Below are 20,955 nucleotides of genomic sequence, written 5' to 3'. Positions count from 1 at the left end.
GCCTTTTCCTAAAACAAATAAGTCCTCAAAGCAAGCTTTCCAAAACCACCAAAAACACAATTTTATCTTACTGAGAGTCATCCTACTCCTGCAACTGTCAGGTCAACTTAGCAACGAAATTAACCTTTATAGGATAATTATGTGATGTTTGTATCATGTTAAAACTACAGGCTACAACAACCCATAATTTATAAAATTGTACTTCATGTCAGTTCCTCCGTTATATGTGATTTTTTTTTTAATTGCAGATCTACTATATGGCTTTGTGTTTAATACCATTAGCTTAACCTACCTCAGAGCAGTATTATGTTTCACCCATCCTAATCAGTGTTTGACCCATAGAAAAAAACATTATGTTATTTTACAAATTGATCGAACTCCCACAGTAGGAAAAGAGGAAGATGATATGTAATTCTGATAGTGCACAATATGTGGCAATGATACCCATAGAAACAAAACATTATGTTGTTTTACAAATTGATCGAAAAGAGGAAGATGATATGTAATTCTGATACTGCACAACATGTGGCAATAATAGGCTAATATTCAATACATTAGAAATACACTGATTTTTTCTGATCGAACATTTTCCTCTCCTTTCACTAAAATATAAACAAAGTTTAACAAAGTTCCAATGACATCAAGTATAAGTTAAAATATATTTTTAAATTTAACATTTCTATGAAAGGTAATTTTCTGTTGCAAATAAATTTGAATATATTTAATTATTAAGTCCCGACATCTGAAAGGACTGTGTTTTTATAAAGACAGTGTTCAGCTGAGGGCGGTGGTTCACGCCTGTAACCCCAGCACTTTGGGAGGCCGAGGCGCGTGGATCACGAGGTCAGGAGTTCAAGGCCAGCCTGGCCAAGATGGTGAAACCCCGTCTCTACTAAAAATACAAAAGTTAGCCAGGCATGGTGGTGGGTGTCTGTAATCCCAGCTGCTCAGGAGGAGGCAGAGAACTGCTTGAACCCAGAAGGCGGAGGTTGCAGTGAGCCAAGATCCCGCCACCGCACTCCAGCCTGGGGGACAAACAGAGTTGGAAAAAAAAAAAAAAAAAAGGCAGTGTTCCAAACTTTTGTTCCCCTTTCCTAAACTTAATTCCTAAAACTCACTGTGGACCTAAACAGGAAGCGTCTTGGTAAACAACGATGCTTCATATTAATAGGTAACAAAATAGAGTTTTAGGGCCCAGTGCGGTGGCTCACACCTGTAATCCCAACACTTTGGGAGGCTGAGGCAGGCGGATCACCTGAGGTCAGGAGTTCGAGATCAGCCTGACCAACATGGAGAAAACCCTGTCTCTACTAAAAACAGAAAAATTAGCCGGGCGTGGTGGCGGGTGCCTGCAATCCCAGCTACTAGAGAGGCCAAGGCAGGATAATCACTTGAACCCAGGAGGCAGAGGTTGCAAGTGAGCCGAGATCGCGCCACTGCACTCCAGCCTGGATGACAAAGCAAGATTGTCTCAAAAAAAAAAAAAAAAAAAAAAAACCCACACACACACACACAAAATGGAATTTTTCCTTACAACAACAAAACCAGGTAACAGAATTTATAAGAATTCCACAAGATTGCAAGGGCCTAAATAATCCGGTTGGAAACTGGAGAGTGTAATAACCAGGGACTACTGGATTAAAACCGAGGGAATCTCCTGTCACTGAGAAACCATTATGCAGACTTTCATCTAGGAGGCTAAAGCCACAGATCTCCCACCCTGAGAACTTGCCAATACTACTACTATTCTGATTACTTCAACATAAGTAGGACTATCTAAACCTCCAGCAGCTCTTGCTTTGTTTTTGTTTTTTCCATCACATATAAATAGTTCACAGCATAAGTGCCTTATACAATACACAAAAGGTGAAAGCTACTCCTTCCAACGCCCATCCCTTATCCAAATAATTCCAATTCTTTCTCTTCAAAACAAAGGAGTAACTGGCAACCAGAAGCCTCAGAACTGAACTCTTCCAATCAGTAAGACAATGCGAAATCTGCTGCAGCCAAAGAATGTCTACTGCTCCTTGCGGGACTGTCACAAGAGATGGAAAGCTACACCATGGCAAGGTATGTGCAGACAAGGAAACAGTAGGTCTGGGGTACCGCGCCCTCCCCCACCCCCAAAGCCTCTTCAGACCTATACGCAAAAACTTGGTGTGCTCATCCCTACTTGCAACCTGACAATTTACAACCTAGCAACACCTTCTAATTAGGAAGGTTATAGCCGAAATATTAAACTTCTCACGATATATCAGGCACTGGCGCCTGCTACTGAGAATCCCCTGTGCATCAAATCTCCAGTTTCGTTACTGAGACGGGCCAGTGACCAGGCTTCTCTACAGTACAGAGGGGAGGAGCCCACCCTGCTCTGCTAGAGTGGAACTGAAAACAGAGAACAGGAGCAAGGCATGGAGCGCAAAGGCGTGAACAGCGTCCAAGCAGGGGTGGGCTCAGCGCACCGGCGGGCTACAGACAGCAGCGGGCACGCGGGAGCCGGGGTGCAGGCTGCAAAGCGGGGTCCCTCGGCTGCAGAAGCCGCCCCCCGTGTGTCGCCCCGCAGCGGCGCACGCGTCAGGCAACACACCCCAGCTGCCCGTGGCAGCTCTGCGCTAAAGCCCTCCCGGGACAGCCGTCCCCGCCCGGGCGCACACGCCCCTCGGGCCGGCGGCGCGTACGTACCCAGCAACACGCAGAGCACATCGAGGGCCACGTACGGCAGCCGCGTCTTGTCAAACATGGTCTCTGCCCGGGCTGCCCAGCAAGGGCGATGGACTGAGCTGCGGGACAGCGGCCGAGGCCCTCGATTATCGAGCCCAGGCCCGGGGCTGGCGACGGCCCCGAGCTACGGCCCCTCCCAGCCGGAGGAGGAGTGCAGCCGAGGGCGGGATGAGACCGGGCGGCGCTCCCACCGCCAGCAATGGCGCCCGGGGCCCTCCCCTCACAGCCCCCGCGAACACTCGGTTAGTGCCGAGGCGCTCGTGTGCCAGCCGCTGCAGCTCGGTAGCCTCAGGACCTCCTCGGCCGGCCCCGGCCTGCCCCGGTTACTCCCCGTCCGGATCCCGGCGCCCTCTCCCACAGGCGGGGCGTCCAGACTCGCGCTTTAAGGATGCGGACCGGTAGGGAGGAGGAACGCAGGGTCCAGCCTCTCCCGCCGGGCAGCGCAGGACCGGACAGCGCGCGGCCTCGCGGGCAAGGGGAGCGCAGCAGGGGCGGGGCCGGGGAACCCCAGGCCGCGGCGGTCAGCCAATCAGCGCCGTCAGCCTCGTCCCTCCCGACCTGCGGCATCCGCCCAGAAGTGCGGCTGCCGGCAGCCGGGCGGGGCGTGAGGCTAGCTCCCGTTCCGATCCAGGGGGCTTTGCTCTGGACCGCAATTACTCAGGTGGTCTCCGAACTCGGCCTCCGTACCCCCACTAGGCATTGCTGCTTTCAGAGAGCTAGGCTCCCTACCCAACGATCCTGGAGCACCGGCTGCCTGCCACTCCCCACCCCTTCCATGGGAATCTGGTAATAAAGAGGTCAGATTGTTACCACTGAGTTTAAGGGGGGAAACGAGGTCAGAGTAGGCAGGAACAGAGATGCTCTTCTTTAGCTTGGTACTTCTGAGCCCTTTCTCACTTAGGCCTCAACGTTGACCTCCGTGTCCTGGCTGGGCCCAAATGTTAGCAAGAAGCGTGCTAAATCATCCATCCTCGATACCTGATCACCCTTGAATTCTTGATATTTAATAATGGATTAGATTCTTTATATTACACCTTTGTTGTAGAAGCCCTTGACCTGCCTTTAGCCAGAATCCCCCTACCCTTGATCTCTCCTGTTAGTAATTTTCCATCCACCGTCACCTCCCTCACAGACACGGTACTTGTTCCTTGGCTATAAATCCCTTGCTGTCTTTGCTGTATTCTGAGTTGAGCTCAATTTCTCTCTCCTGTTCCAATAGTCATGACCCTTATTGCAGTAATCTTGAATAAATTATTCATTGTGTTTAACAAGTGTCTGGGATAATTTTCTTTAACAACAGCAAGCATTCCCCTGGCCCATTCCCAGGAGGACCCTAGCCCACATTTGGTAATCTGTTTCCTAATCTGTAAAATGGGGATGTTCTTTGAATAAATACCTAATACTCAGACATCACAAGTACTTTCAATTTATTGTGATGTTACAGTCTGAGGCCCTTGTAACTCTGGAAGTAAAGAAAGCCACATGATAAACAATGGCACATCTTTCTCAGGTGTAAATTTCTTGAAGCTTTTACAACTTTAAGCTACCCAGTGGTCCAGTCTTGAGGAAGAAGTGAAGCCCAGAAAAGATTATATGAAAGTGGCTTTATCTAGAGTCGAACCCTCTACAGATGTTAATGATTGGTATATTTTCCCCTTAAATACGTAAAACACAAATCACCAAATGTACCTACTACTTCTTGGACTTTTCCTGCAAAGCACTCATAAAGCCAATGGAAAGATAACATTAAACACAGAGTCTGAAGATATAGCCCCAAGTAAGCTCTTAAAAACAAAAAATACATTTGAAGAAAGATGTTTTTCTTTAAAACGAATATGAATGTTTTATTTTGCCTCTCGTTTAAATAGCTGTAAAAACTTTAAGCAATTTACACCTGAAAAAGATGTGCCTTTGTTTATCATGTGGCTTTCTTTTTTTTTTTAATTTATTTATTTATTATTATTATTATACTTTAAGTTCTAGGGTACATGTGCATAACGTGCAGGTTTGTTACATATGTATACTTGTGCCATGTTGGTGTGCTGCACCCATCAACTCGTCAGCACCCCTCAACTCGTCATTTACATCAGGTATAACTCCCAATGCAATCCCTCCCCCCTCCCCCCTCCCCATGATAGGCCCCGGTGTGTGATGTTCCCCTTCCCGAGTCCAAGTGATCTCATTGTTCAGTTCCCACCTATGAGTGAGAACATGTGGTGTTTGGTTTTCTGTTCTTGTGATAGTTTGCTAAGAATGATGGTTTCCAGCTGCATCCATGTCCCTACAAAGGACACAAACTCATCCTTTTTTATGGCTGCATAGTACTCCATGGTGTATATGTGCCACATTTTCTTAATCCAGTCTGTCACTGATGGACATTTGGGTTGATTCCAAGTCATGTCTAAAACACCAAAAGCAACGGCAGCAAAAGCCAAAATTGACAAATGGGGTCTAATTAAACTAAAGAGCTTCTGCACAGCAAAAGAAACTACCATCAGAGTGAACAGGCAATCTACTGAATGGGAGAAAATTTTTGCAATCTACTCATCTGACAAAGGGCTAATATCCAGAACCTACAAAGAACTCAAACAAATTTACAAGAAAAAAACAAACAACCCCATCAAAAAGTGGGCAAGGCATATGAACAGACATTTCTCAAAAGAAGACATGCATACAGCCAACAGACACATGAAAAAATGCTCATCATCACTGGCCATCAGAGAAATGCAAATCAAAACCACAATGAGATACCATCTCACACCAGTTAGAATGGCAATCATTAAAAAGTCAGGAAACAACAGGTGCTGGAGAGGATGTGGAGAAATAGGAACACTTTTACACTGTTGGTGGGATTGTAAACTAGTTCAACCATTATGGAAAACAGTATGGCGATTCCTCAAGGATCTAGAACTAGATGTACCATATGACCCAGCCATCCCATTACTGGGTATATACCCAAAGGATTATAAATCATGCTGCTATAAAGACACATGCACACGTATGTTTATTGCGGCATTATTCATGTGGCTTTCTTTACTTCTAGAGTTACAAGGGCCTCAGATTGCAAGGTCACAATAAATTGAAAGTACTTGCATGTCTGAGTATTAGGTATTTATTCAAAAAACATTTATTGAGCACCTATTCTGTTACAGTCTAGGCTCAGTGTCTTAAAGAGCTTTTGAAATAAACGTTTACTTTTTAAAAGTAATTTTTAAAAACATTTATTTTTTAAAAATTTTTTATTTTTACTTTTTGTGGGTACATAATAGGTGTATATATTTTGGGGTACATGAGATGTTTTGATACAGGCATGCAATGTGTAATAATTACATCATGGAAAATGAGATATCCATCCTCTCAAGCATTTATCCTTTGTATTACAAACAATTCAATTATACTTTTAGTTATTATTATTATTATTAATATTTTTTTTTTTTTGAGACGGAGTCTAGCTCTGTCGCCCAGGCTGGAGTGCAGTGGCCGGATCTCAGCTCACTGCAAGCTCCGCCTCCTGGGTTTACACCATTCTCCTGCCTCAGCCTCCCGAGTAGCTGGGACTACAGGCGCCCGCCACCTCACCCGGCTAGTTTTTTGTATTTTTTAGTAGAGACGGGGTTTCACCGTGTTAGCCAGGATGGTCTTGATCTCCTGACCTCGTGATCCGCCCGTCTCGGCCTCCCAAAGTGCTGGGATTACAGGCTTGAGCCACCGCGCCCGGCTATACTTTTAGTTATTTTAAAGTGTACAATTTAATTATTGACTACAGTGACCCTGTTGTACTATCAAGTACTAGATCTTATTCTTTCTATTTAAAAAAAATAAACATTTACTCTTAAAGTGCATTTTCAAAAATAAGCATTCAAAAAAAATTACTGATTAGTGATTTTTTGTTTATTCACACATTCATTAATTCGACATTTATTGAGCCCCTAGTGGATACCTGGTACACATCTGTGAAGAAGCTAAAATAAACAAGAGAAGTTCTCTGCCCACAAGCGGAAGCCTGAGGCCTACTTAGAAAGCATGTGATTAAGGCCAGGTGTGGTGGCTCAAGCCTGTAATCCCAGCACTTTTGGAGGCCAAGGCGGGCGGATCATGAGGTCAGGAGATCAAGACCATCCTGGCTACCACGGTGAAACACCATCTTTACTAAAAATACAAAAAAAATTAGAAAATTAACCAGATGTGGTGGCGGGTGCCTGTAGTCCCAGCTACTGGGGAGGCTGAGGCAATAGAATAGCTTGAACCCGGGAGGTGGAGGTTGCAGTGAAAAAACCTGAGCCACTGTCCTCCAGCCCCTGGGCAATAAGAATGAGACTCCAACGCAGAAAAAAAAAAGAAAAAAAAGTAGGCTGGGCATGGTGGCTCACGCCTGTAATTCCAGCACTTTGGGAGGCTGAGGTGGGTGGATTACGAGGTCAAGAGATCAAGACCATCCTGGCCAACGTGGTGAAACTCCTTCTCTACTAAAAATACAAAAATTAGCTGAGCATGGTGGCATGTGCCTGTAGTCCCAGCTACATGGAAGCTGAGACAAGAGAATCACTTGAACCCAGGAAGCAGAGGTTGCAGTGAGCCAGGATCAGCACTCTAGCCAGCCTGGCAACAGAGCTAGACTCTGTCTCAAATAAATAAATAATTAATTAATTATAAGCAATTAATAAGGCCAGGCATGTGGCTCACTCCTGTAATCCTAGCAATATTTGGGAGGCTGAGGCGGTTGGATCACTTGAGGTTCGGAGTTTGAAACCAGCCTGGCCAACATGATGAAACCCTGTCTCTACAAAAAATACCAAAAAGTAGGCTGGGCGCGGTGGCTCACGCCTGCAATCCCAGCACTTTGGGAGGCCGAGGTGGGCAGATCACCTGAGGTGGCAGTTCGAGACCAGCCTGACCAACATGGAGAAACCCTGTCTCTAATAAAAATATAAAAATTAGCCAGGCATGGTGGCACATGCCTGTAATCCCAGCTACTTGAGAGGCTGAGGCAGGAAAATCAGTTGAACCCGGGAGGCAGAAGTTGTGGTGAGCCAAGATTGCGCCATTGCACTCCAGCCTGGGCAACAAGAGTGAAACTCAGTCTCAAAAAAAAAAAAAGAAAAGAAAAATACAAAAAGATTAGCCAGGCGTGGTGGCAGGCACCTGTAATCCCAGCTACTCGGGAGACTGAGGCAGGAGAATCGCTTGAACCTGGGAGGCAGAGGTTGCAGTGAGCCAAGATCACGCCACTGGGTGACAGAGCGAGACTCTGTCATGCCAGCCTGGGTGACACAGCGAGACTCTGTCTCAAAAAAAAAAAAAAAAAAAAAAAAAAAAGCAATTAATAAGCCCTCATTTGTGGAAAGAGTGACTATGACACATCATCTTGTTTTGGAATGGGGAGCGTTCATTCCTTTTTGGGGGGATTTTTTTGTTTGATTGTTTTGGTTTGTTGTCATAATTGGATTATGGTGTGATCACTGGAATTGAGAATGAGTTAAGTAACTTTGAAATGGTGATGAAAATAATTTAAAAAGGAAACACGAATCAAATAGTAACACCATTAATACCCCCGGGGGAGGGGGGCAGCTATGAGTGTGTCCCTGGACTGAACATGAAACCTCAGAGGCGAGAGCACTGACTCCATTTCTCTGGAGTCTGTGCATCCCAGAAAAAAATACTTTAAAAAAAGAAAGAAAGAAAGAAACCTCAGAGGCTTGCATAAATGCTTAACAAAGTTTGTCCTTGGGCCAAAGTAGGCTTCCGAAGAACAGTCCTGAAGCTCCCTGAAGAACAAAGAAGCTAATTTCCTCTCTTTTGTGATTACTAAACTTCTTGAAAAGGAATCTGCAATTTACATGCTGCATTTCCACTTTCTCTTTCCATACCTCTGCATGCTCAATTCTGTCCCCACTCCTCTACTTGCACTGCTCTTTAACATAATATTATCAGTAAGTCTCCCTCTCTCCATTCTAACAACACTGAACTGTCTCAGCAACTTATTTCAAAAATTGTCTGCAAAGTAATAAGACTCAATTCCTTTAGGATGTTTGTGTTTCCATGTGTTTATGTTCTTTCTCCCCAAATGGACTAAAGCAAATACAGTTTCTATTATACTCAAATAGCATTGTAAAACTAAAATAACTAAAAATGTCAATGTCTGGTTCCCCAGTACATGTGCTCCAAAAAGAAAATTTCACAGGATGGGGTATTTTAATCATTTTTACACTTTTTGTCAAAGCCATTTGCTTCATACCTTATTAAAGTTTTTAATCGGCGGGTGCAGTGGCTTACGGCTGTAATCCCAGCACTTTGGGAGGCCGAGGCAGACCAAGATGATGAAACCCTGTCTCTACCAAAAATACAAAAATTAGTGGATGTGGTGTGGTGGCACATGCCTGTAATCCCAGCTACTCCAGAGGAGAATCTCTTGAACCCAGGAGGCGGAGGTTGCAGTGACCCGAGATGGTGCCACTGCACTCCAGCCTGGGCGACAATGAGACTCCAACTCAAAAGAATAAATGCATAAAATAAAAATAATTACATAAAATTAAAATAAAGCTTTTAATTATGTAATATTTGATACATAAATATATAACATATAAATAAGTTATGAAAGGCCAGGCATGGTGGCTCACGCCTGTAATCCCAGCACTTTGGGAGGCCGAGGCAGGCAGATCATTTGAGGTCAGAAGTTCAAGAGCAGCCTGAGCAACCTGGTGAAACCCTGTCTCTACTAATACAAAAAAATTACCTCAGCATGGTGGCACATACCTGTAGTCCCAGCTACTGGGGAGGCTGAGGCAGGAGAATTGCTTGAACCCAGGAGGCAGAGGTAGCAATGAGCCAAGATCATGCCACTGCACTCCAGCCTGGGTGACAGAGCGAGACTCCATCTAAAATAAATAAATAAATAAAAATAAGTTATGAGGCATAATAAAATGGACCACTATGAATCTACAATAAACACCTGATCATTGCCAAATCTTTGAATGCACCTGAATTTTATGTTTATATTTACCTTTTCCTAGCTTTGTTTTTTCCATATCGTTTAACCACATGTGTATGTATCTCTAAAAATATACATTGTTTCGCTTGCTTGTTTTTTACCTTTTAAAAATATTATGCCATAGATTTTTTTTTTTTTTTTTTTTTTTTTTTGAGACGGAGTCTCGCTCTGTCGCCCAGGCTGGAGTGCAGTGGCGCGATCTCGGCTCACTGCAAGCTCCGCCTCCCGGGTTCACGCCATTCTCCTGCCTCAGCCTCCCGAGTAGCTGGGACTACAGGCGCCCACAACCGCGCCCGGCTAATTTTTTGTATTTTTAGTAGAGACGGGGTTTCACCGTGGTCTCGATCTCCTGACCTTGTGATCCGCCCGCCTCGGCCTCCCAAAGCGCTGGGATTACAGGCGTGAGCCACCGCGCCCGGCTATGCCATAGATTTAATCTTCTGCCCTTGATATTTTTTCACTCAATCATATTTCTTACATTCATTTATGCTGCTACAATAGTAGGTCTGTCATATGAATACATCACTTTATTCATTCTTCTGACAATAGTCATCTGGGTTTTCATTTATGCAAATGCTGCTGCTGCAGGCATTTATGTACAAGTCTCTAGTGTGGAATTACCAGCTGCATTATGTAGTATTTCCACATTCAACTTTATGAGATAATCTCAGATTGTATTACTAAATGTTTATACCATTTCATCCACACCCCCACTAGTGGTGGATGAAACTCTACATTCTCATTAATGCAATATTCTGAGACTTCTTAATTTTTGCTAATTTAGTAGGTATAATATGTATCTAAATGTAGTCTTAATTTTCATTTCCCTGGTCACTAATGTGCTTGGATGTCTTTCCCTAAATGTATTCACCAAAAATGTTTCCTCTTCTATTAACTGCCTCTTCGTGTCTTTTGCCATTTTTCTATTGTGTTTTCATTTTTATTTTTTTCATTTTTCTGTTTTCTATTGTGTGTCTTATTCTTATTTAATTGTGGAAGTTATTCATATATTCTTCATAATAATTCTTTGCGTGGTAAATTTTGTCTCCGAGTATGTGACTTGTCATTTCACTTCCTTTATTAGCAGCTGTGTGATAGAGTTCTTGTAAATGTAATGTAAGCAGATATTTACTGGCAGGTTTCTGTAACGTTTTTGCTTTCCAGGCCAAAGCAAAAGGCTGAATTCCCTTCCCTTCCTTTCTACCTTTGTTGAACATGGACCTGATATCTAGAGCTACAGCAGCCATCTTTTGATTATGAGGGAAAGACCAAGAAAAGCAGCGTCACTGGTCTTTATAATGTTTAGCTCTACTAAAAATAACCAGCAACTGGTTGCCTCCAGATTTCTTCTTATGTGTGAAAATAATAACAATAATATGTTTAAGCCTAAAATATTCAGAACAAATACAAGGCTCAAGAGAACTTTGATTGGTATTTCTGAGAAATTTCATGTCATTATTCTAAGAAAACCTTTTACTTGAACTAACTTAATTGAATTTCTGGTCCTTGAAACTTCAAAGCCCTAAATAAAACAATTTGAGTCAATAGAAAAGGGTGCTGAGGAAGAAAAAACTTTGAAGATTGAGCAATGGTTAAAGTGTAGAGGAGGCAAAACAAACGGCTTTTCTCAAGTCTTTGAGTAGGAAAGGCTATGAAAGGAGGAACACATTGGGAGTTAGTGGAAGATAAGATTGGTTCCAGAAGGTAGGTTATAAAAATTTGTAACTAAAAAGTACAACTGGGGTAAAGAAAAATCACTCAAAATAGGTAGAGACATACTAACAACAGTCATTTAAAATAAGTACTCCGGTAGTGAAAAGAAGTCATAGTCTCTGGAAAGGACTCTGAATAAAGGTGAGTAAACTTTATCTTGCAAATCAGATTATCTAGATTCTGGTCCTTTTTTTATGTATTTTCCATTTTATTTCCTATCTTTCCTAAAGGTGTTTATGGCTTCCAGTCCTTTTTCAGCTTTGCTACAGAGTATTAAGGGGAAAGTCTTCTGTTAACACTTGAGCCAATTCCCAAGTGTGAGGAGTTTAGTTACAATCTTTAGTGAAAACCCATAAAAAGGAGGTGAATGTGTGTCTAGGATCTGATTTGGGGCCCTTTGGATGGGCAACCCAGCTCCAGAAAGATACTCTCCTTCCACCAATCTCTCCTTCCGTGTCAAGGTTGGAGGGCCTGGATTCTATGTTGTTTTTTTTTAGGAAGATAGTGTTTTCTAAAAAAGGTTCCAGTAATGAGCAAATAAAAGACATAGGTGCAATTGCCTAGCAAATATCTGACATCTGCTGATGAAAGGAATGAGGCACATCCCCCATATATCTCCCAACTTCCTGAGTCCAGCACAAACACATTCCTCCATATTTCTTTCAAACTTCAGAAAAACATCACCTGGGAGATCTCCGATAAGGAATGCTAAATGTATAATGTTAACCAATTGTAATGCTGTAACCGAGAGAATTACCTTGTTCCCTGTAACTTTACATATCCTGTTTACATCGGGCTATAAAAAGCAAGCACTCGCATTGTTCGAGGCCCTCCTGTATGCTGTGGAATGGAGGGACCAAGTTCGAACTTGTAGTAAAGATCATTGCCGCTTGGCTTTGACTCTGGACTCTGGTGGTCTTCTTTGGGGAACAAACGGTCTGGGCATAACACTGACACACAATGCATGTTTTTTTCAACAACAAAGATTTCTGTGGATCCATACCCATTGTTTCTGCTTCCCTACCACCCACTCAACCCACTACCTACCATGGTTCCCTAATCTACCGAAGAAACTGTTGATTTGTCATGACTTGTTCTTAATAAATCCACGCACACCTGGCCCTGGTGATCACCACTTCCTTTCTGTAGGGTGCTCACAAATATACAAATACTTCTTTTTTTCTTTTTCTTTATCTTTTTTTTTTATTATTATTATTTTTGAGACGGAGTCTCACTATGTTGCCCAGGCTGGAGTACAGTGGTGTGATCTCTGCTCACTGCAACCTCTGCCTCCCGGGTTCAAGCGATTCTCTTGCCTCAGCCTCCCGAGTAGCTGGAACTACAGTTGCCTGCCGCCAAGCCTGGCTAATTTTTGTATTTTTAGTAGAGATGGGGTTTCACCAGATTAGCCAGGCTAGTCTCGAACTCCTGACCTAGTGATCCGCCACCTTGGCCTCCCAAAGTTCTGGGATTACAGGCATGAGCCACCGCGCCTGGCCCATAAATATCTCTTTAACAAGCTCTTTAAAAATATATCACCAGAAATATGTAAATTAATTACCTATAAAGTGCCTATAATCTTAAAGACACCACATGGTTTTTTTTTTGTTTTTTTTTTAAATCTTAGACAGGCTGGGTACAGTGGCATATACTTGTAGCCCCAGCTACTCAGGAGGCTGAGGTGGGAGGATCACTTGAGCCCAGGAGTTCAAGACCAGCCTATGCAAATAGTGAGACTCTGTCTCTTAAAAAATAAAAATAGGCTCGGCATAGTGGCTCACGCCTGTAATCCCAGCATTTTTGGATGTCAAGGTGGGTGGATTGCTTGAGCCCAGGTGTTCAACACCAGCCCTGGCAACACTGCAAGACCCCTTCTCTAAAAAATTTTCAAAAAAATTCGCTGGGCACAGTGACACATACTGTAGTCCCAGCTACTCAGGAGACTGAGGTAGGAGAATCACTTGAGCCCAGGAAATAAGGCTGCAGTAAGCCATGATAGCACCTCTGCCCTCCAGCCGGGGAGACAGAGCGAGACTCTGTCTCAAATAAAAATTAAAAATTAAAATTACAAATCTTAGGTAGGATTGCCATGTAGTTACTGGCCTCCAGTCAGAATACACCTGCTCCACCTGTTTTAGAAATCATAATAAAATTTGCCCTTCTTTCATCCTGCGATTCCTCTTCTGCTTACAACCCCCTTTGTGCTCTTCTGACATTGCACTTGCCCCTTTCCTAGCATTCATTCTTGGGTTGATCTTTGTGGTTAATGGATCTTCTTAAGTGAAGGGAGCAGGCCTTTCTAGTTCCAAGAGTGTACTTGGCAAAATGAAGGCACATGCAGTTTAAAAAAAAAAAAAATGCGGGGCCGGGCGCGGTGGCTCAAGCCTGTAATCCCAGCACTTTGGGAGGCCGAGACGGGCGGATCACGAGGTCAGGAGATCGAGACCATCCTGGCTAACACGGTGAAACCCCATCTCTACTAAAAAATACAAAAAAAACTAGCCGGGCGAAGTGGCGGGCGCCTGTGGTCCCAGCTACTCGGGAGGCTGAGGCAGGAGAATGGCGTAAACCCGGGAGGTGGAGCTTGCAGTGAGCTGAGATCCGGCCACTGCACTCCAGCCTGGGCGACAGAGCCAGACTCCGTCTCAAAAAAAAAAAAAAAAAAAAAAAAAAAAAAAAAAAAAATGCTGGAATAAATGAATGAATGAGAAAAAGGAAAGTAAAGCAAGAGATCAGGAAAGAGGCAAGCTGTGCCCCCTCCTACTTCCTTTTTGTTGTTATTAGCTCTTTTCCCCTCACATGCACTTAAGTTTGTCTGGAGTTAGAAGTGGGGAATGAGGTGGCCAGGCATGGTGGCTCATGCCTATAATCCCAGCACTTTGGGAGGCCGAGGCAGGCGGATCACCTGAGGTCAGGAGTTCGAGACCAGCCTGCCCAATACGGTAAAACCCCATCTCTACTAAAAATACAAAAAATTAGCCTGGCCTGGTGGTGGGCATCTGTAAGCCCAGCTACTCAGGAGGCTGAGGCAAGAGAATCGCTTGAACCAGGAGGCGGAGGTTGCAGTGAGCTGAGATGACGCCACTGCACTCCAGCCTGAGTGACAAGAGCAAAACTAATCTCAAAAAAGAAAAAAAGAAAGAAAATAAGTGGGGAGTGGGGTTAATTCTCCTGCATTATTCTTACAGATCAACGACGCCTCTTTATAAGTACTTTTTTGTGTCCTCAATAAGGTGAACTTCTTTTAAAAGTGGGCCTTTCGCCGGGCGCGGTGGCTCACGCCTGTAATCCCAGCACTTTGGGAGGCCGAGGCGGGCGGATCACAAGGTCAGGAGATCGAGACCATGGTGAAACCCCGTCTCTACTAAAAATACAAAAAATTAGCCGGGCGCGGTTGTGGGCGCCTGTAGTCCCAGCTACTCGGGAGGCTGAGGCAGGAGAATGGCGTGAACCCGGGAGGCGGAGCTTGCAGTGAGCCGAGATCGCGCCACTGCACTCCAGCCTGGGCGACAGAGCGAGACTCCGTCTCAAAAAAAAAAAAAAAAAAAAAAAAAAAAAAGTGGGCCTTTCTCCTTTTAAGTGACTGTATTAAGGAATAGTCCTGATGGGACAACAAAGGAATTTTCTAGGGCCACCACGCTTTTCTTCTTTATCAAGATCAGAGTCAGAAATACATTTCTGGGAGCCTCCTAACCCTCAGAGTCACACTTTCCCTTTCAGAGTTTCTCACATAACAAACTTCATTTAACTTTCCTTTGGACTCTTAAAACTCTGCCTTTGAAAAGTCTGTGACCATGAAGCTCAAATTTTGCACATCAGAATCATTTTGGGCATTAGTTAAACACAATCCCCCAGCCCCACCCCAGAGATTCTGATTCAGAAGCTAGGCTGGAATCCAAGCATTGTTTGGTAATTATGTTTAACAAATTCCCTCAGGAGATTCTGATGTCCATCAGAATTTGAAGTATAGTCAGCCCACATTTTCATTCTCTTTGAAGAAAGTAATCACTTTCTTCAAAGTAATTACTACACATAGGTGCAGCAAAACATAGTAATTAAACACCTGGGATCAGGAATCCAGCTCTTGAATACTCCACTGAATACTGTTGGACAAATTGCTTAGAACTTTCTGTACACCAGTTTCCTTATTTATGTATTTATTTTCTTTTTGAGACAGAGTTTCACTCTGTTGCCCAGGCTAGAGTGCAATGGCTAGATTTCGGCTCACTGCAATCTCCACTTCCTGGGTTCAAGCGATTCTCCTGCCTCAATCTCCCCAGTAGCTAGGACTACAGGTGTGTGCCATCACATCCAGCTAATTTTTGTATTTTTGGTAGAGATAGGGTTTCACTATGTTGGCCAGGTTGGTCTCAAACTCCTGGCCTCAAGTGATCCGCCCGTTATTGGTAAAATGAGAATGATAATAATAGTGCCTACCTCATAGGTTTGTTGTGAAGATTAAATGAGCTAATAATATGTCAGGATCACTCAGCACAATGCCAAGGCATATAGTAGGCGCTCAATAGATGTTGCACATTATTATTCAAAGATTCCTGTCACTTCCTCATGAAAACCAGGTTGATGACTGTGTCCTATTAACCTTGAGCCTAAAGATAGCGTTCAGAGACCCTGCAAATTCTTTGCAATTGCATATAAATTACATGTTTATGTATTTTGCTATGAACTGGCTCTAGCCCTTCCCACATTCTCAAACAGGGTCTCTGACACCATACTGAGCTCTAGAGGTTTGCTCCTGAAAATGTGCCCTGCACTAGCAGCATCTGCATTAACAGAGGCTAATATTAAGAGAAATGCAGACTCTCAGATTCCACTCCAAATCTACTAAATCTAAAACTGCATTTTATTTTATTTTATTTTATTTTACTTTATTTTATTTTTTATTTTTTATTTTTTTTTGAGACGGAGTCTCGCTCTATCACCCAGGCTGGAGTGCAGTGGCCCGATCTCCGCTCACTGCAAGCTCCGCCTCCCAGGTTTACGCCATTCTCCTGCCTCAGCCTCCCGAGTAGCTGGGACTACAGGCGCCCGCCACCTCACCCGGCTATTTTTTTTTTTTTTGTATTTTTTAGTAGAGACAGGGTTTCACCGTGTTAGCCAGGATGGTGCATTTTATTTTTTATAAGCAGAAAAAAACTTTTTTTCTATCAAATTGAAAAGTATGAACCTTCAAGCAAGATAATCAAAATAATAATACAATTAACAGGATATCATATACAGATCAGACTAGAGGTTTAGATACTTTGAAGCACATACACCAAAATTAAGAGGGCCATCAACTGTCCCACTGAGGAAAAGTACTCTGACTCATGGCAAACACATGACTTCTGGGAAACTTGAGCTGACATTTCACAGGACAGTACACCAAAGAGACAGGTCATCACTGGGTTACAGAAATGATCTGAGCTTGAGAGCGATCACAGTAAAATGCCATTATAACTTGACAATTTCCCTAGAGATCTGTTCATCTCAAAAACAAGAATACAGGGCCGGGCGTGGTGACTCACACCTGTAATCCCACCACTTTGGGAGGCCAAGGTGGGCGGATCATGACGTTAGCAGATCGAGACCATCCTGGCCAACATAGTGAAATCCTGTCTCTACTAAAAATACAAAAGTTAGCTAGGCATGGTGGCGCGCATCTGTAGTCCCAGTGACTTGGGAGGTTGAGGCAGGAGAATCGCTTGAACCCAGGAGGCAGAGGTTGTAGTGAGCCGAAATTGCACCACTGCACTCCAGCCTGGGCAACAGAGTAAGACTCTGTCTCAAAAAACAAAACAACAACAACAACAACAACAAAAACCCAAGAATATGTAATATAAAAATCAGCAATACAAAGTCTCATAAAACTAAAAAAGTCCTCTAAGCCCTGATTATCCTTGGAGCTTAAATAAAGATTGAGTTTTCATTTTTCTTCTGTTTACTCTTCTCTAAATTAAATACAAAATATTTTGTTATTTAGGACATTTCTGACTTTATAGCCAAAGTTTTGAAATGAAGACAGTAATAATTTTATAAAATGAATTAGACACATATCAACCCTAGGGGGAATCTTCAAGGCAGTCTCCTCCTTTGAAAAGCTTTAAACAGGAAAAGCTTTTAAAGAATGACCCTGTGCTTCTGGGAATAACCTAATTATTACCACAGGAAGGGATTTCATATCTATGCCATACAAGAGCACCACATTTCCATATTTAAAGAAGTCTTCATTGCCAGGTTCTTTTTTTTAAAGACACCAAATAGACCAAGGAGTTACTAAAAATGGAAGGGGATAGTGAGAAAACAAGTCATACTATGAACAGGACTTCACCTTATAAATTGCCTCTCTAGCAAAATCAACTGCAGAAAGGAAAGACACTGTCTGTTAAATGGAAGGTAATAAATGGAATTCTCAAGTGGACACAAATACCTCTTGACATTCTGTAACCCAGCAGAGTACAGATGAGACATGCCCTCTGTAGATACAGTGTGCAACTACCAGTGTGACTCCCTGAGTGCCTGTTTCCTGTCTCTGCCTCTAAGCACCAAAAGCAAAGATTCCAGGCTGAAGTAAATATGTTGTTTTATCTGTTAATGAGAACAGGGAGCTCAAATTAGGGAAAGGTACAAAAAAGACCCTTTGAATTTCCTGATTAATCCCTATAGGTACATGAAAACATATTTAAATAAACAGAATTATTTCCATTTATAATACAAGGAAGCAAGTTAATTGAGGTTATTACATAGGTAATTGATGAAGATTTGATTAGCCAATGCATGCAATGTGCCTAATATGGAGTAAACAAACAATAACTACTGCCTATACCTTAACACATGTGGAAATATGCGGTATTTATTATTTGAGCAAAGACCTCCAGCAGGCTTAAACACTTTGGACGAAAAGCTAATTCAAATACTGAACTCAGGTTCCAGTGAACTAAATTTTATAAAAGCACTATTTATGGGTCTGTGCATGCATCTTTCTAAAGTTATCCTGTCTCAACATCTTAAATAGCAGAGAAAGCCACAGTAGCACCTCCCTTTAAGAATCCTTACTCATTCATGGCTATTCTTACCTTTCTCCTTCCCTACCAAAGAGAGGGGCACACCTTGAGTAAAGATGGAGCTCATCTGAGCTTGGCTGCTAGAGGGCAGCCGGGGAGTGATGCCTGGAGAAGGACAAGACAGGAAGTGAATCTCCCCTGGTTACTGCCTCAACTGTTGCACGAGAAGCAGATGGTGGGCAAAGGTATTCAGAGTCATGTTAATATGTAATGGAATAGAGAGACAATGGTACAAAAGTCAGGAGTTAACTTGTGTTTGATGCTCCATCATCGCCTGTTTACCTACCAGCACTTTGAGAAGGATTAGTTTATCAATAAGACCTTGTTTGGAGTAGGAGTGGGGGAGTGATTTGTTCTGATCTCAGGAAAGAAAAGTGAGCAGGGTCTGGATAGCTCTGAGTAGCTCAAAAGCCTATGTGTGAGCACCATTGCTAGGGATGGCTCAAGGGTAAAGGCCACTTCAGGGGCATGACCCAGTGGACACCCAAAGGGTAGGTAAGGAACATGAGCTAGCCTCCTTCACAGACTAGCCTGGACCCAAGCCCAGCCTACTTTGACAGTCTTTTATTCCATTCATAAAGGAGGTCTTAGGCGGAAGACTAAGGCTCTCCTCTAGCAGCCTCCTTTGCTTCAGCAAAGGAAAAGGAAAAAGAAAGGAACATCATAAAAAGGTAAACATCACTTTGGTGAGCTCTGCTATTTTCTTTTCTTTTTTCTTTCTTTCTTTCTTTTTCTTTTTTAAGAGACAGGGTCTTGCTGTGTCGCCCAGGGTGGGGTACAGAGGTACAATCATAGCTCACTACAGCCTCGAACTCCTAGGATCAAGCAATCTTCCTGCCTCAGTCTCCTGAGTAACTAGGACCACAAGTCCTAGTTGCTTGGCTAATTTTTTATTTTTCTGTAGAGATGGAGTCTTGTGATGTTGCCCAGGCTGGTCTTCAACTTCTGGCCTCTGGCAATCTCCCATCATGGCCTCCCAGAGCAATGGGACGACAGGCATGGACTAGCTCCACCATACCTAGACTAGCTCTGTTACTCCTGATGTGAGGCCACAAACTGAACCAAGCAAACTCAAGACCCTTGGTTGCCTGGACACAAGTTGCTATTAATAACATCCAGGAACAAGCTCAGTCTTCTGAGTTAGGAAAACCTGGGCTACACTGGTCACCAGCAGCCGAAGCCTGGGCAAGATGCCGCATATCCCTGGGACCCCTGTCTTCGCTGTTTATCAACATGAAATCATGCCTATTTCATAGGATGCTAGAAAGATTAATTGAGGGCCGGGCGCGGTGGCTCAAGCCTGTAATCCCAGCACTTTGGGAGGCCGAGTCGGGCGGATCACGAGGTCAGGAGATCGAGAACATCCTGGCTAACACGGTGAAACCCCGTCTCTACTAAAAATACAAAAAACTAGCCGGGCGCGGTGGCGGGCGCCTGTAGTCCCAGCTACTCGGGAGGCTGAGGCAGGAGAATGGCGTAAACCCGGGGGGCGGAGCTTGCAGTGAGCTGAGATCCGGCCACTGCACTCCAGCCTGGGCGACAGAGCGAGACTCCGTCTCAAAAAAAAAAAAAAAAAAAAAAAAAAGAAAGATTAATTGAGATGTTTATAAAGGTCCTAAAACTGCACGTTTCACTCAGTAGGCTTTCAATAAACAGTAGCTATCTTAAGTCTGCGTTAGTATTGGAGGGTATTAAACACAGCAGCATTTCCAAGGTCTAAGTAAGAAGCCTGTGAGGATAATGGAAGCAAACTGAATTAAGAGCTGGGTAGAATAACAGAATGCGAGGTCAGGTTGGAATCTTAGAAACCATCTAAACTACCCTCTTTGCTTAAAGGTGAAAGAACCGTCATGTGTGGCAGCAGAAGGAAAACCAAGAAAAGATGTCCCTTTAATTTTACTTTTGTCAAAACGTTTTCAAGATAACTTTAATTTTTACAAAGTTGTTTAAGGGAAAACTAGTGAGTTTGTTGAAGAAAACCAGAAATAGATTCTTTTTATTAAAGGCCATTGACCACGAAATAAGCACTACATTTCAAAGACCATGGGAAAGGTGTTTATCTCTTTTAGGTCTCACCTAAACCAGCACGGACCTTCAACTGCTAGACAATCTCAGCAAACACACACACACTGGAGACTTACTGAGTGACTCAGTGTTGGCTAGAATTGTCTACTTAGCTGGAAAGAAAGAGGGAGGGAAGGATAGATGGAGGAGTGTCCTTCCCAGAGAACAGCAAGAATTATTCAAGGTGGCCACCAAGTCTGGAAATCAGGCAAATCTTTTAACAAATGGTTTATTGATATTATGTTATAATGAATGACAAAATATTCCTATCTAATTCTAGAATTTAAGGCCACCCCATAGGATGAATCTTTGGAACAGAAAAAAAATAATAAAGATTTTGTTTTCCCGTAATGGTAAAGCTGTTACACTCAGTCCAGGCACAGCTAGTACAACATTCTGCTTAACCCC

The 20,955-nt window shown here is 43.3% G+C and overlaps 1 protein-coding gene across 2 annotated transcripts in view; it reads right to left on the bottom strand.

The window, feature by feature from the left end:
* Positions 1-20,955, bottom strand: part of PLPP1 (phospholipid phosphatase 1) — a 122,876-nt gene extending 101,921 nt beyond the window's left edge. The window contains exons 1-2 of one of the 2 annotated variants that reach the window (XM_050794688.1): positions 20,952-20,955; positions 2,683-2,824 (exon numbers count right to left, since the gene is read on the bottom strand). In XM_050794688.1, the coding sequence (XP_050650645.1) occupies positions 2,683-2,740 (58 nt within the window). In that variant the 5' untranslated portion in view covers positions 2,741-2,824; positions 20,952-20,955. Of the gene's footprint in view, positions 1-2,682; positions 3,482-20,951 lie in introns of those variants that run through there. The other variant, XM_050794689.1, reaches the window with a different exon arrangement.

Source organism: Macaca thibetana, chromosome 6, assembly GCF_024542745.1.
Source record: "Macaca thibetana thibetana isolate TM-01 chromosome 6, ASM2454274v1, whole genome shotgun sequence".
Classification (NCBI taxonomy): domain Eukaryota; kingdom Metazoa; phylum Chordata; class Mammalia; order Primates; family Cercopithecidae; genus Macaca; species Macaca thibetana.
Note: the sequence above shows the minus strand (reverse complement) of the source record. Positions and strands in the feature narration are given on the sequence as shown.